The sequence below is a fragment of the Micropterus salmoides genome, unplaced genomic scaffold, assembly GCF_014851395.1.
Source record: "Micropterus salmoides isolate LMB-PRFRI ecotype aquatic unplaced genomic scaffold, ASM1485139v1 Ms_hic_scaffold_9, whole genome shotgun sequence".
NCBI lineage: Eukaryota > Metazoa > Chordata > Actinopteri > Centrarchiformes > Centrarchidae > Micropterus > Micropterus salmoides.
This window is the reverse complement of record NW_024044681.1, coordinates 13846935-13864047: the sequence shown is the minus strand read 5'-3', so window position 1 is coordinate 13864047 and position 17113 is coordinate 13846935. Positions and strand designations below refer to the sequence as shown.

The 17113-nt window shown below is 40.5% G+C and overlaps 1 protein-coding gene across 1 annotated transcript; it reads left to right on the top strand.

The window, feature by feature from the left end:
• The first annotated feature begins 6701 nt into the window (after positions 1-6701).
• Positions 6702-9008, top strand: LOC119894853 (uncharacterized protein C11orf87 homolog). The gene is made up of 2 exons (XM_038707545.1): positions 6702-7126; positions 7513-9008. Exon 2 carries the CDS (start codon positions 7618-7620, stop codon positions 8029-8031), a length of 414 nt encoding a protein of 137 aa, XP_038563473.1. The 5' UTR covers positions 6702-7126; positions 7513-7617; the 3' UTR covers positions 8032-9008.
• The last annotated feature ends 8105 nt before the right edge of the window (positions 9009-17113 follow it).

The following is a 17113-nucleotide window of genomic DNA, read 5'->3' as shown; positions in this document are numbered from 1 at the left end:
AAAAGAAGCAGGCAACAAAAGCAGAGAGATCCAGCTGAGGCAGAACCCAAAAACAAAGGTGAAAATAAAAATGCTAAATTAATAACAAACCAGTATGGCACCAGGAACATAAGCAGGAATAATAATGAAAGACACAAGCAGCATACACACGACTGGGGAACAGACAACTGACAACTGACAGAGAGGAAGACACATGGACTAAATACAATACACAAGAGGCTAATTAACTAATGCAACACAGGTGAGAAAGAAACCAGATGGGAAAACACACATAGACAGGAAGTAAAACAAAACATGACACATGAGGACAGGCTGTCAAAATAAAATCCAAAAACCCAAAACCATGACATGAATGGTTGGACAAAAAGTCCATTAATGGCAATAGTTGTGTTCAATCTTTTGCAAAAACTGAATAGTGCCAAAGTCTTCTGATTAGCAACTGTTCAGTTTGATCAATCTAATATGTCATTGCATATTTGTTGAAGTTATTATAGCAGTAAGATTTTCAAAAAATACAGTTACTAATCAGATCAATCAGGTCCATTCTGATATTATTGGTAATAACAATTCAACAAAAAAAGACTTAAGCACACTAAGAGTTGTGTGGACATTTACAAACCTCACTCTGGTCATTGGGGGCGGTACAACCATCCATCCACCCATCCATCGCCAACCACTTATCCTGCATAAAAGGTTGCAGGGGACTGGAGCCAATCCCAGCTGACATCGGGCAAACGGCAGGGTACACCCTGGACAGGTCGCCAATCCATCGCAGGGGCGGTACAACCCCCTGCCCAAAAGGTTTATCTAGATTGAAGTGTATAGGATATACCTACATGAAATCAAGTCAGAAAGTGTTTATTGAAAATCACAAAAAGCAAGTCTGTCCTAGTTTAATAAAGACTGTATTTCAGATTATATGATTTTTTTTTTGTTTTTATATCATTTAAAAAAATTGTTAAAAAAAAAATGTATATGTTATATGTCAAATTTCAAGTTTCACATAATACTCTTGTCAATAAACTAAAAATGTCTTTTATTTGACATTGATGTACAAAAAGCTATGCAGATTGTTGAAAGTCTGCTTTCACTCTAAATTAAATTGACATCTCAGCCATTTGGCAGAGGCTCATAATTAAAAAACTGTGCGGTCAATTGAAAACAAAAGTGTTATGACACAGAGGAACAAAGGTATTTCGGCAACTCTGCAAAAAAAACAACCTAACCAGCTGTGAGAAATATGTTTTGCCTGCTCCCTTTTTGGATTTGTTTGCCTTCGGCGACCTGTTGCTGAGCGGTATTTGTTGCAGGACAACCCTACCTTACTTTACCTGCCAGATAACCAGATTTGTCACAGATTACTGGATGCCTGGACATATCTGCTGAGGTTTGTCAGGGATGGCGTATTGCAAAAGAGGACTGAGGGTGAGATTTGAACAAGAACTATAGTGGCAGAATGCAGAAAACAGGGTTGATTGCCACCAAAATAATGTAAAGAGCAATGTTGCAGTATGTTGTAGAATGTCTGATTAATTTCCTCTAACATATGCAAGGTGGCACATTCCATACAGAAAAGGCATCAGTGTGATTAAAGTATTTTATGTTAAGTATTTGTTGGCTCATCGCTCAACTTCTGAAACCCCCTTCATACACATTTTTAATGCCTTCAAGGAGAGAGTTTTCAAAAGTTTGTACTTTTTTCCCATCGTCATGATATTTTTGTGATGGAAAAAATAAACTTTTGCTTTAAGAGAAAACAAGTTTGAAACCTGCAGGTAAACATGTCACCATTTATACTTTTTATGTGTTTGTTGTTAGATGGTAAAATTGTGATGTGGTGGGAAAACAGTTATGTTGCAAATTATTTTCCAAATACAAAATGAAATAGAAAAAAAATGATGTGCCCCATTATGCCCATTTGTACAATTATCACATCTCTCCAGATGCTTTCCGCCCCACCTTCAAGATTGGCAATTTGGTACAGCTATAAACACCTTTGTCTTAGACCATTGTTAGTTTTTAGTCACTGTGTTATGAGTGAGTATTCTTGTAATTGGAGTTATGGTAGTGTGAGTTGAATGTGTTGGTCGCATTAGTGCACTGTGGAGCTTCGGGCTTGTTTAGAAAACTGTGTGAAGAGTGTCGAAAAAGTGAATCCAGTGCTGAGAAATGTGTGTGTAACCAATTAGCTGGAGAGACCTCGACATGGAGAAGAGTTCAATCAACACCTCTCAGGCACAGTGTCAACAACATTTTAAAGGATTGGTTCATAAGTTTATTTTAAAATGATTCTAACATGCCCATATGTATGCTGAAAGAGTTATTAGAGGCTATAATCATTTCTCCTGTCCACATTGGCTGTGAAGAGATCCCCTCTTAGGGAAAAGAAGACATGGGAGACTTAAACATGTATCTTTTCTCTTATATTTATTCAATCTCTACAGACAGGTGTCCTGGTCGCCTTGTGGCTAATGAAATAGCTGTGGTTCAGGTTAGGCTTGTGACCTTTGTAGCATGTCATAACCTTTACTTTCTCAACATGTTTCCTGACTCTGCCTCCACTTTCACTTTCCAATAAGGGCATTTTCAAGAGGAACAAACCTGGGAGGTTGTATGTGTTCATTTTGAATGCAGAAATGTAAAATCCTCATATGATAAATGCACACATTTTGTCGCACACAAGTGCTTGGTGACAGGGTCGTCATTAGGGAAGACGAAAAATCAATTTGAGGAAGACGTTTCCTCTCTGCGTGAGCGAGAGCCTCATTCATTCTTTCCTAAAGCCATTTCTGTTGTGCACAAAAGGAAAGTTGGTCTGTATCTGTTTGTGTTTGTGTGTGTGTGTGTGTGTGTGCGCACGCATGAGTGCATGCATGGTAAACTGGCTTTTGTGCAATTCATTAGAAATTCTGCTGACAGAGAAAGTGCAAGTGCAAGGGGCGGTGTGAGGAATACGTGAGGATTGTTCCTGCCTGGAGATGGCCTGCAGCTTTAAAGATATCAGCTCCTTCATATGAAGATCCATTGACGTCCCACACACACACACACTGAGTCAACAGCACCGTGTACATCAATATGTGTTTAGCATTCAGACCCACAAATCTTTCTCATTACAGTTAATAATCCTGATTAACACAAGCTGCAGTCAGAGTGCCCTGGCAGAGCAAGAGAATAATATGGCTCAATAATAAGCAGACATAATGTACGGTGTCATTAAGAAAGAGAAAAATTGTTCCAGTCATAGCATGGGTTTATAATGAAACTGACAGTGATGGAAACTGACTGAGTGCTGTACATTTTGAGGTACTCGTACTTTACTTATAGTATTTTCATTTTCTGCTACTTTACAATCGGTCAAAAAACTATGTGTAATGTGCAATTGTTGCTTGTAGAAACTAATCTCACTGAGGATTTTCACTCAACTCTGTAGTTCCCACTAAGCTCCACAGAGAGTTTCAGCATTTTTTGGCTAACTGTTTTGATTTTACAGCCCACAATCTTACCGTTGTGTTTCCCCATCTCATCAGCCTCATCGTTTCTAGCCTCAGCAGGTGATGAAAAAGCACTGATAAACTAACTGCTGTTTGGTGCAGTGTGCAGAAGTGTGAAATTGGACAGCGTTTAAACTTCTCTCTCAAGCTGTTTCTTCATCCTTCACATAACTACTCGAAACCGTCTGAATGTGTGCACCATAATCTCCATTTGTATGATTCATCATGTCAAGATTGCAAAGACACACAAAAGGCACCAAATTCTTGGAGGCAGTGGGATGCAGCCAGGAGGAGACCACCATTTTTTTGCTCCACCTCCAAGTGGGCAGGTATAAAGACTTTTGCCTTTAGATGTGTTTTGATGACACTTTGTGTGGCTTAATCTGTATAAAGTCTTGAAAGACAGGCTTCTACACCTGCCACAGCTGCAAAACTCACCAGAAAATGCAGCTACTTTTCTTCGTTTTCTGTAGCCTGTTTTTTAAATTTCTTTTTGAGTTTATATCGACCTCCAGGGCCTCAAAAGGCTCTGGCTGAAGATGAAGATGGACTGGTGTTAGGTCCCCAGTCTAATGTGGGTCAGATTGACCTGGACAGCTGAGGGAACCTGTATGAATATTAAAATAAGTGCTATAATCATTCTTCATTTAACAGCCCTCTAACATATGCCATGCTTTAAACCGTGCACGAATAGTTGTATGAATCTTTCATATGCACTCATCTACTATAAGTTCATCATCCAGGGGACCTCTCTCCCTCCAAGGCCATTCATTTTTCATAGAACCCCTCTGGTGATGGAGCACAAGTAGGACTGGGAAATTACTGTGAGAATCTCATACGCTTTGCGGTACGAATACAGAAAAGTACAGAGGCTATTATTTGATTTAACATTCCTCTTTGCTTTTATCTGTTATCTGTTAATACTACATATCTCCCCATATAAGTATGCATAAATATAAACATATTCATAAACTTTTTTGAGAAAAAAAAAGCAGATTTAATATTTAAGGCTAAGATTTCAGGTAATGATGGTGTCTCTTATCTATCCCAGACAGACACAGTTACCAACTAGCTGGTGAACGTAGTGGAGCATTTAGTAGCTAAAGAGCCAGATATTTCCCTCAGGAGTTGGTAGAGACCATAAACGTAGCTAAAAGAAAGTAACTGTTGAACCTGAAACTCCAAATGAATGCTGATGTTGCTCCGTAACTGCTGGATGTGTAAATAAGCTAGTGTTTACTAACAGGTCCGCCATATCAGCTTACAATGTGATAATATGTTAAATACTGCACAAAAAAAAATCAGTTGTTGCAGGTTTCAATCTATTGTTGTGGTTGCTTAAGCCTAAATATACCTCAACAACAGTTTACACAATATATTTCTTACTTAACAATGCTATAGCTTCTGTGTGCAGGTATTGTAGAAAGTGAGAATTCTGAACATGTTGGTATTGGACATAAAAAAATCATTGGTATTGAACGTAATCCGGGGTTTTGTATAATCGTTCAACATCGGCATTCCTGTCTGACACAGCTGATCATTTGGTGGTGGTCAGTGTCTTGTTCTACGCTGTGATGTGCTGTGGCAGCAGACTGAGAGCATCTGACACCAACAGAATAAACATCAGGAAGGCTCGTTCTGTCCTGTGGGGGAAGGTGCAGCTTGACTCACTGGTGGAGGTGTCAAAGAGGTGAGCACTACAGAGCATACAATACCTTGCACTTCCTCAAGCCTTTCTGGATGAATCACCAAAGGTGACAGGAGATCCTTACTGTCATGAAATACATTTATGGTGGCTTGTTGTTTAAGGTACCACTATGATGATGGAATACAACCCTGGAAGTCCAGTTTAAGTAACAAATCTGTGAGTTTGAAATATTATCAGATCCCTAAAATACTACACAGCAATTTATAAATATCAGAAGAAAGGATTTCACTGCTTACTTGTGCTTTTTTCACATAGGGCTAACGTCAGTCTGAACACAGTCTTAGACAGGATGCAAGTTACATGTTTTAATTCTAATTTGAGCTTATTTGATTTCTGAAATTACTTACATTTCTGAGATTAATTTCAGAACTTGTAAATATTTTTATGTAGCTGTCACCCCTCAACTAGACATAACTTAGACAATGGATGAGCTACTTTTCGCATGGGAAAGTTGTATCAGTGACATGCTTATAAGGTAGGTCAAGGTGTGGCCTCATTGTAGAAACATCTCCTCTCTGCGTTCTCCTTCACCCACACTTCTATATTTGGAGTACACATCACACAGCCTGCAGTAATCTTCCAGTCAGGGAGGAGCTGAGCTCAATCTGGTGGTGGTTTAAATTACTGGTTTTCAAACTTAATTCAAGTGACCTTTTTTGTAAATGATTTTCTCTCTTCACCAAAGGTAAAAGCAAAGATGTAATCTATTATTCTAGAGTAGCTTTTACACTTCTGTTAAGCCTCTCATATAAAACATTTCATGACTGTCCTATATCTTTGAAGATTGCCAGTTGTGATAGGGTATCTGGAAGGACAAAGTCAAAGGCAACTGTCAGTCCAGTTGATTTAAGTTCCACTTAAAATCCATGGCTGGCCTGGCCAACATCATGGCTGACGTTTTAGAAATTGGGACTTTTTGAAGGGAGTTCGATAAATGCTGATGTTTTGTGAAAGACTGGCCATTTTAGGCTACCATATGAAGATAACATGAAATGAATGCCAAAAATTATATCAAGTTGAAGTAAATTATTTTGACAGTTTGGCCCTATAGGACACACTTCAACCACTGGTCAAATTCAGCTTTCAGGGGTGTTTGAGGAACAGTAGCGGTATTCAGTTGTGATGGAATGGTTTGATTAACATCAAGCAATGTTCAGCAATAGAGTACATTTGTGATAAATACAGATTGATGTTTACCAAGTACATATTCCATTATGCCTGTGAAAGGGTGTAGGAATGATTTCTAAACATATGGCTTTCTACCAACTGTTCTTTTTTCAAGGAAAGGTTTATAATTGACACCCAGTGTTGCCCTAATGAATGCATGGAAGTTGGATATTATTTACAGCCCTCAAGGTTTAAATGCTTCAAGTCATTTGCAGCATTTGAAGGACCACACCCTCAGGAATGCCAGTTGGTACCTACCAGTGTCTGATATCAAAACTAATTTTCCTCTGTTTTATTCATTGTATCAAGTATGAACTAATTAGCATTCATTAGTGTGTAGAGTGAAACCTAAGCACGCTGGTGTTGGTGATACATTGACTACATTTGAAGGTAGAAAAAAACAGCCTTGCCAGCTGACTGGTAGGCTATACAGGACCTTTAATGCAGCTGCAGCTCTTCATTCAGATGCTGAGTGGAGCAGCGGATGACCGGAGGAGGGACGCATTTCTAGGAAAACGAGACCGCAGCTCTATTCTAATCGCATTTTTAAAACCTACTGAGATGCATACTTATAGTATTTAGCTGGGGGAAGTGCTCTCCTGGACGCAGACCGAGCGGATTGCGGCAATCAAAGCGTCCTCAGTGATCGGAGCTCAGCAGCATCACATTGCATGAAATGCGTCACCGTGATCCAGTTTTCCCATTTACACATATCGACTCTCCACTCACGGACTGTTCCTCGCACTGACTATTTCATCAGGTAAGAATTTCCTTTATTCAAACATAAAGGCTTGAGATTTGAAGGAATCCACACATTATTTTCGGATATTCTGCTGCGTGGAGTGCGGGAAAGGATGGATTATGTTTGGCTAAATCTTGGAGGCCTGCACATTACAATAGATTTTCCCGACTTCTTACATTTATACAAACTGATCATCAGTATATGCGCTATTAAGGGTCGTCAGGTTGTGATTTAGTGTAAAATGGTGCACACTCCCAATGTTAGGCTAATTGTTTCAGAATGGTATAATTAATGTAGCCCGGGCCAGTTAATGAGTGCTGGTGGGCGTGTTTCTGATTGTTCTAATTGGCAGTCTCCTCTGAAGCTGGATGAGCGGGTCTCATAGTGTCTTCTTTTCGGTGCAGGTAACCACATGCGCGGTCCGGTGTCACCGCGCTGAGCCCGGAGAGCACGAAGGGTAGGCTTCAGGGGGTCAGAGTGACAAGAGTGGCCGGGAAAAGGTGGACCGGATGACAACCAGAACCTCTGAGGCCTCGGGGCTGTCGGTGCCGCTGCACCGCTGTCACGGGGTTCTCCAGGCCAATAACGGCACCTGCGTGGAGCAGCTCAGCATCTTTCCGCCGTTCTCCTCCACCCTCGCGCTCCTCGTGCTGGTGGCCGTGCTCGTGGGGATCGTCCTCGTTTCCCTGGCAACGTTCCACTTCCACAAGAGGAAGCTCCGGAACAGGAAGATCCAGCGCGCGCAGGAGGAATACGAGCGCGACCGTCGCAGCCCCGCGCGCGCCGGGGCGAGCGGGGAGCCTGTGAGGCCGTGCGTCATCGTCCGGCCGGTGAGATGCGGGGAGAAGCTGTCGTGCGGGGACGCCACCGAAGCGGCGGGGGACAACCAGGCGCTGCACGAGACAGTTCCCCTTGACTGTTAACTTAGTGCAACTTCAGGGAATGAGACTGTGGAATAAACAGGAAAAGCAATAAGGCACAAAGGACTCCCACACCCATCTCTGCTGCTTGTAGATTACTTAGAAACAGTAGGAATAGTAGGCCTAGAGGTAACACCACAGTGGCACATAGGTTAGCTATGGCCACTCACCTTGCTAATACACTAGTAGCAGTATTCCTTAAGGAACTGTATAAAGTATTTGCCTGCTTTGACTTTTGGACCTCCTCCTCTCTTCCCCAGCCTAAAATATCGTTTAAACCTCAAATATGTTTAAACTTTATATCCTCCCTGTGACATGTAACACACGGTTGTGTTCAATTATTAAGAGCTGGTGACACAACACAGACCTTAATGGCTCGCTGATCTTCCTTGGCATGTCCTCTGACACACTACCAGTATGTAGTTGTAGACTATAATGGATGTTGTGGTGCTGTTAGGCAGTGCAAAGCTGCATATAGGCTGTAGAAATGGCTTATTTGTATGCGTAGTATTTTTTCCTTGAATTAAGTGACTTAGCATATTTGCATTGAGTACTGTCCTCCAATGTCTGTTAGACATCTGTAGGTAGCTCTAGTTAGCCTGACAGTATGCAAGACTTTTGCTGTAGTTATGCACATAAGATGTTTTTTTAATGTGTCAGATAGTAAGTTTTAGCGCTTATACAGTGTTTTAATTTTTAAGTATTTATAATCTATTCTCTGATATGTAATAAATTGAGGATCCTTCCAAGAGAGGGTTTCAGTTCAGCCAGTCTTTTTTTTTGACCCTTCATATTGTATCATAGTGGGCCTATAGAAAGTATGTGTCATTTATTAAATGAATTCACTGTAAATGTATGCCATTATGAGAGCTGGAATGTTTTACAGTAACATCATCTTTCTGGAGTTCATATAATCTGCCTTATCAAAGGAAAAATATGTAATATTCAAAGTTTATAAATAAATACTTATGTTATGTTAATCCTTTGAATGTGTCAGTAACCTTGAAGCCTGTTGACGATTATCTAACAAACTGGAATGCTACTACTCAGGGAAATATGCAACTACACAGTACTGAACACTGTGTGTAAAAAATATAGAGTAAAAATCCCACCATTCACCCCAAATATACTGTAGTAGAGACGCCATTTGAAAATAAGCAAATGTTTAAATGGACTATCATTACGTCACCCATTCCACTAAACAACTACAAGTGACCTTTCTAAGGGAGATCTGTAGAATTTGCACAGGGTCTCCTGCATAGGGACACTTATAGCTCCCAATGTCATGTCTCTGCTTACACAATTTCTATGGTAATAGGACCTTGTCAAATATATATACTGCAGAACCACGTGGAATACAGAATCAGATCCACTGCACATAGTACAAAGTCTCCTGTGTAGACCCCATAAATCTTTTAATGTGATTTTTTGACATGAAGGTTATCCATAAGTGCCATTCTTAATCTCAACATCTCCCTGTAATGGCGCCACAGCCTGTCTTATTGGAGGTCAGTAGAAGTGAATCAGCATCAGTCAGTGTGTTGGCCAGGTACCAGGACACCATGTTCCTAATTGTCCCCCAGCAAGAAAGGCCTGGGAATATGAAGCAGTCTTTGGCAAAGCTCCAGTCCTGTAAGATGCAATGACAGACTGCCAGTCTATCTTATCTCTTTGGCATAAGTGCAACAGAATGAAACCATTTATCTTCACAGGGAAATTGGAAGTAAGTCAATGAGAGATGACTAATGCATTCTACATTCAAACATATGTTTCCTTCAGAACAATTTATAGATTAGGATCCACAACATCATACATGTTTTCAGCGTAAACAGATAACAAATAATGGGATTTAATGGAACAGCACTCTGCAATTAAAAGCTACTGAGAGCAGGTACAGTTTGTGGTAGGCATAACCAGATATAATTCCAATACTTTGGCCCACCAAACTTCCTAAAGAAATACGCATCTAATCGTTTGACCTAACTGTGAGACACTGTCTGCTAAAGGTAGAGTTCAATTTTATTGTTCATCTTGCCGGTAAAGTGGGATTAGGGATGAAGATGGCTGGCTGTCAGTGGCAAAGAATGGATGCGACTAACCAGGGAAGGATGAAGGACAATGGTGAATACATGGATGTTGACAGATAGAGATGGATGAGTGGAGGTCAATGGCTAGGAGAGGAGGGGATCAGTGGTTCTCAGTAGCTAGGCATGGAAGGAGGTCAGTGGCTGGGAATGGATGACAATCAGTGGCTAAAAATTTATTGATGTCAGTGGCGAGGAATGGATGGAGGAATGGATGCAGATCAGTGGCACTATGTCGCTAAGAATGGAAAGAGTGAAGTGGCTAGGAATAAATGAAGGTCAGGGACTAGAAATGAATGGAAGTCAGCTGCTAGGAATAAATGAAGGTCAGGGACTGGAAATTGATGGATGAATGGATGCAGATCAGTGGAGCTAAGTCACTGGGGATGGAAGAAGGTAAGTGGCTAGAAATGATGGAAGACAATGGCTAGAAATAAATGAAGTTAAGGGTCTAGGAATGGATAGAGGAATGGGTGCAGATCAGTGGAGCTAAGTCACTGGGGATGGAAGAAGGTAAGTGGCTAGAAATGGATGGAAGACAATGGCTAGGAATAAATGTAGTTAAGGGGCTAGGAATGGATCGAGGAATGGATGCAGATCAGCGGCACTACGACGCTAAGGATGGAAGGCGTTAAGTGGCTAGGAACAGATGAAGGTCAGGGGCTAGGAATGGATGGAGGAATGGATGGAGGAATGGAAGGAGGTCAGTGGCGGTGGGTCACAATGGATGAGTTTCAGTGGCTAGAATTCACTGAAGGCCAATGGCTGGGTATGGATGGAGATATTTCATATATCTTATATTTTTCTACCTAGTATGTTCATTGTCAAGCACCAAAACAACCAAGCAAATTCCTTTTATGTGTAAACTTACTAGGCAATAAAGTTGATTCTGATTCTGAGATCAGAAGTCAGTAGCTAGGAATTGATAAGATGATGTTTTTAGTTAGGGATCGGTGAACTGGGACTACTGTTATTTAATGTCACACATATAGAGCTGCATTAGAAAGAGGCAGTGGATGAAACATTTGTGTGATATAAGTTTGCTCTGGGAATAGCCTAGTTATTGTGTATAGCCTAATTTAGAATTAATGAGGCCAGTTTTCAGGGTATTGTTGCCCCAGGGGGTCTGCTCCTCAGTGCTGCAGATAGACTTTAAAAGGGACGTTGGTTGGCCAATGAGTGGATTAGGTCCTCTGAGGCTGTTTATTATAGCAATATTATGGTTGTGTGTAATGTGTGTGTCACCTTAGGCAACTGGTCTTCAGGTAGTACATATTAAAAAATTTTAACTAGGACCACATAATCTGTTAGGAAGATTTGATGTAAAATTTGGTGAGCATTGTGCTCTCAAGTGAAAAAGGCCTCTCCCCTAGTACCACCCCCAGGACACACGTCTGCCTTACCACTATTGGTAAGGCTCTAATCAATGCACTGAAAGTCTTTGAGGGCTTTTACATTTTATTTAAACTTGTTCTCGGTTTTTGAAAAATGGTTTGGATTGTCTCAGTTCTAAAATCAGTTTTGAATCTAATCTAGTGAACACGCAGTCTTCACATTTTTCCACATTTTCTCTCCTTTGAGTGTGTTTTTTTCAGTCCTCCAGACAACCACTGCTTTTCTTTCATTTCTCGGAAATACGAACTGCAGATGGTTGAATCTTCAGTCTGCAATCCTTGGTGTGGTTCATCTCTCAGTTCTACAGTCTCTTTGTTGAACACACACAGACTTGTTCTTCTTGCTTGCTTTGAAAATTGGTCCGAATTATTATAAAATATGCAGTATGTGTTTTGTAGACAGCAAAAAGAAACATGGAAGAAAATGGCTATGGTCTGTTAAATTATTACTAAAGGAAGGGGAAGATTTTTTGCACAGGAGATCAAATTGTGTGAAGTGGGCCTTCTCCAAGAAGTAGTAAACTCAATTCAGGTTGTTTTTTACAAGGCCTGGCAAGTAAACTACTGGGTGCACTAATTAATGGGTTTCCGCTTACACTCAGTATAAGACTAACACCCTGCCAGCAGCCTGCCAACCTGCCTGATGTGGACCATCAGACTGGGAAGGGCCACAATTTAACAAAAGCAACATGGGTAAAGATGGAAAACTACTCCACAGTGCACTGCATCAAAGATTGGAAAAAAATCACAGTTTTACTGCATTAATCAATCGGATTTAAAATATTTCACAAGGTGAAGGGACGAATCAGACATGCATTCAGTTACAGATTTATCATATTGATGAGGCTTTGTCCTCGACTTTACAGCTCACTCTTATTATTCCACTGAGCTGCATTAGAAGATTGGTTCTGCGCTCTATATCTCAACACAGAGTGATGACAAAGTGACAGTTCACTGTCAGAAAAAGAGAACACCACTGCTCCTATTCTCACCCCTGCTGTCAAGGTTTGAGGTGAGTGATTTCTCACCACCAGTGTCTGTTTATATGTTTCATTACTGCAGGTTCAAACTGTGACATCGAAGGTACAGGACCGGGACCCCACTGCTCTGTAGGCCAAAGAAGGAGTAACAGATCAGCCTTATGTTAAAGTTTTAAATCATTTTTCTATTGTGAAAGCTTTACTTTTAAACTTGATGATCCTTAGTTCTACCATCTGTTCTGCCCTCATGCTCCTGTCATTCATATAGACCACATTTTGACTGGAACCATTATTGACACAGCTATTCATGCACATCACTGAGAGATGCAGTAGTTTTAGAGGAACTTGGTGATTTAAATATGAGTTATAGGGTAACTAAAATTGGGACAACAGGAGTTTATTAAATGTATGAATGTGACAGAAATAAAACATTGCTTTATTGCTCAGTATATTTAGCTGGCTCTTGGGATGGTAATGTCTGTCTGTATGTTGGTCAGATTATCACTTTGATCCAGACTGAAAACCTCAGCTCCTATCAGATGCCTTAAGATGGAACTTTGTGGATCCCAGAAGAAGAATCCTTAGGACTTTGTTGGTATTTGCTGTCAGATGTTAATGACCTACCCTGACCTTCATAAATGTTTCTTGTACAAAGTTAAGATTTTGGTGGAAGAAAAGCTCATGGGCTTTGTAATACATGAATGATTCATCATCTGTTAAGCAATAATGTGCTCAGTAAATTTCACGGCAAACTGCCAGTTAGGGTTTGATATTTATTTTGTGCTAGTCGAATCTTAAACCATGGCAATGCCATACGAAAGGTTGCAGGGATCACCAAGATCATTTGATATCATCCATTCGGATCCAGCAAGTTGATCTAAGACCTAAACATTAATTTAAACCAATTCGCCTTTGCAAGAACTGATTTTTTACCTACCTTGGGGTGAAAACACAATACAGACATATTATCACCATAAACGGTTTCGAAAGTAAACTTGTTGGCAAACAGTTTATTTAAACATCCAGTAAATCTGAAGCATCATTAGTATTTGTTTGGGGTAATGTTAAGGGCCACCCAATGAATAAGTCTAATATTCACTCTCCTAGTAGCTCTGTTTTTGGTCTCCACCAACTCCTGAGTGAAATATCTGGCTTTGTAACTGCTAAAAGCTCCTCTACGTTAACCAGATAGTCAGTAACATTGTTTGTCTGCTGTTTGGTGTTGGGCATGGAGTGTACAGTATAGATCAATCATTGCTTTTTTGCTCAAAACAGCTGTCTGCTGCTGGAATTAGGTTGAAGAGAGTAGTGAGACTCCATGCAGTTGGGGGGTAATTCTCTCTGGGTTCATCACTATGAATGACTTTCACATACAAGTAGTCATATGATCCGTTGTTAATATATCAAACTATATTATATATATTAAAACTTTGAGTACAGATTCACATTTTATTTATTTGAGACAGGTCTGTTCCTTTTTTCTACTGATTCAAATATCTATTCGACTTGGCTTGACTTGACTCAGACAAATACACAACCATAGAGACAGGCCTTCTTATCTGCCCTAAACAAACTCACCTCCTGGTTCCCTTTCACTCATTTTTCCTGGTTAAACACCTCTTCGTCTTAATATTGGGTCTTCTGTGTCATCAGGATCCCAAACATCACAGCACTATGTACTGAATGCACAAGGCCAAACAACACATCATGTTTGTTGGATGTAAGATGGCTCCTGTTGAATCCCACCACTGAAGGTTTCTGCAGTGGAGAGGAGCTTTAAGATACAATAACTGATGGATGAGTCTGCTGCCTGCCTGGCACTTCTATAGATTTACGGTAGCATGGCTTGATGTCCTGTATAGTAATCCATTTGTGGGACACTACATCATTTTTCTGACAGCTGGAATAGGGTTATGTGAGATTGCTCACCATAGTTTATAGCACAAAGGCTTGCAACATCGAATCCTGTGCATAGGCTAGTGACATTTTTCCTAATAAGAATGTTATGCAATGGAGTTACAATTCAGTCAATACATGTGACACAGAAAAGCCAATTCTGACACAGATCTTTCCGTAATGGTTCTTACGTTCAGTCGTAGCAATGAATAACCTTGGCAGGCCTAGAAACAAGATTTTGGTCGGTGAACTCAATTACAAAATCCCAAAACAAAACAGATTCTCACTTAAAGGAGACATCTCACTATATTCTTTATATGTTTTATTGTCAACAATAACGTGGTAAAACGTTAAAACCAACAATGAATTGGTCCTAAATGTGTAGCCAAAGCCCAAAATAGCTTGTTTCTCTGTGCCATAGAGCTTATGAATTTAACACTTTCACACGATCCTTGATGTCTAGTTAGCGCAGCTATAATCAATATTTTTATAACACTGTATCAAATGACAATGTGAAAATAATGTGAAAGTGGTGAGTGATGAACCTACAGAGAATAATCACCTGAATCTGCAGCTCCTCTCTGCTTTATTGAGCTTTATAGAGATTCAGCTCATTGTTTAGCTCAACAGCTGCAACTTTATTGTTTTGATTCACTCTCACTGCCCTTGTGGTGTCGTTTCAGGCTGCAGGAGGCAGCATTATAAATAGAAAAGCTCTAAAGATCTCTAAAGAAAGGCTGCTAAAGAGTCACGACATTCTCAGACGTTAGAGACCACAAACAGAGCTAAGAGAGATGAATATTGGGCTTAAATTCATCTGGTGGATGGAAACACTACTACAAATGAATGACAATGTTGCTCTGTATCTGCTGGATGTGTAACTAAGCAACTGTTTGCCAACAAATTTGCCATATCAATTTAAAAAGGTATTGATATGTCAATGCCGTGTTCACCTCTTACTGCTGCCACCAAGAGGCCGAGCGCTATAGAGAGCCAAGGTGAAACATTACTTGCAAACCACTTTTTAGCAAAATGCTAATGAAACCTAAAGGGAGTGCAATCATTATCATCAATGACAGCAGCAGATTTGTCTTTGAAAGCACAGGGCAATTGAGAGTGAGCTTTTTCATCAAAAACAAGATCAAGATCTCTGGTCTTGGTTGGGGGGTCTTGGTTACAACACTAGTAGCTACTCCTGAAAACACATGTCCTTTGGTATTTTTCCTGGGCATTTGGGAGTTTAAACAACCTGCAGATTGATTCTGGTATTTTTAGACATATATATATATATATATACACACACACACACACACATATATATATATATATATATATATATACATACACACATATACACACACACACACACACACACACACACAAGTTTTTATTTCAAATCCTGGCTTTGAAAATGGACTTCAATATTATGAGACCATCATATTCACTGCAGAAATATCAAATACTTTTCAATCCTACTTGTCACACATATACAGTGAGGAAAATAAGTATTTGAACACCCTGCTATTTTGCAAGTTCTCCCACTTAGAAATCATGGAGGGGTCTGAAATTGTCATCGTAGGTGCATGTCCACTGTGAGAGACATAATCTAAAAAAGAAAATCCAGAAATCACAATGTATGATTTTTTAAACTATTTGTATGATACAGCTGCAAATAAGTATTTGAACACCTGAGAAAATCAATGTTAATATTTGGTACAGTAGCCTTTGTTTGCAATTACAGAGGTCAAACGTTTCCTGTAGTTTTCCACCAGGTTTGCACACACTGCAGGAGGGATTTTGGCCCACTCCTCCACACAGATCTTCTCTAGATCAGTCAGGTTTCTGGCTGTCGCTGAGAAACACGGAGTTTGAGCTCCCTCCAAAGATTCTCTATTGGGTTTAGGTCTGGAGACTGGCTAGGCCACGCCAGAACCTTGATATGCTTCTTACAGAGCCACTCCTTGGTTATCCTGGCTGTGTGCTTCGGGTCATTGTCATGTTGGAAGACCCGGCCTCGACCCATCTTCAATGCTCTAACTGAGGGAAGGAGGTTGTTCCCCAAAATCTCGCAATACATGGCCCCGGTCATCCTCTCCTTAATACAGTGCAGTCGCCCTGTCCCATGTGCAGAAAAACACCCCCAAAGCATGATGCTACCACCCCCATGCTTCACAGTAGGGATGGTGTTCTTGGGATGGTACTCATCATCCTTCTTCCTCCAAACACGGTTAGTGGAATTATGACCAAAAAGTTCTATTTTGGTCTCATCTGACCACATGACTTTCTCCCATGACTCCTCTGGATCATCCAAATGGTCATTGGCAAACTGAAGACGGGCCTTGACATGTGCTGGTTTAAGGAGGAGAACCTTCCGTGCCATGCATGATTTCAAACCATGACGTCTTAGTGTATTACCAACAGTAACCTTGGAAACGGTGGTCCCAGCTCTTTTCAGGTCATTGACCGGCTCCTCCCGTGTAGTTCTGGGCTGATTTCTCACCTTTCTTAGGATCACTGAGACCCCACGAGGTGAGATCTTGCATGGAGCCCCAGTCCAAGGGAGATTGACAGTCATGTTTAGCTTCTTCCATTTTCTAATGATTGCTCCAACAGTGGACCTTTTTTCACCAAGCTGCTTGGCAATTTCCCCATAGCCCTCTCCAGCCTTGGGGAGGTGTACAATGTCTTGTCTCTAGTGTCTTTGGACAGTTCTTTGGTCTTGGCCATGTTA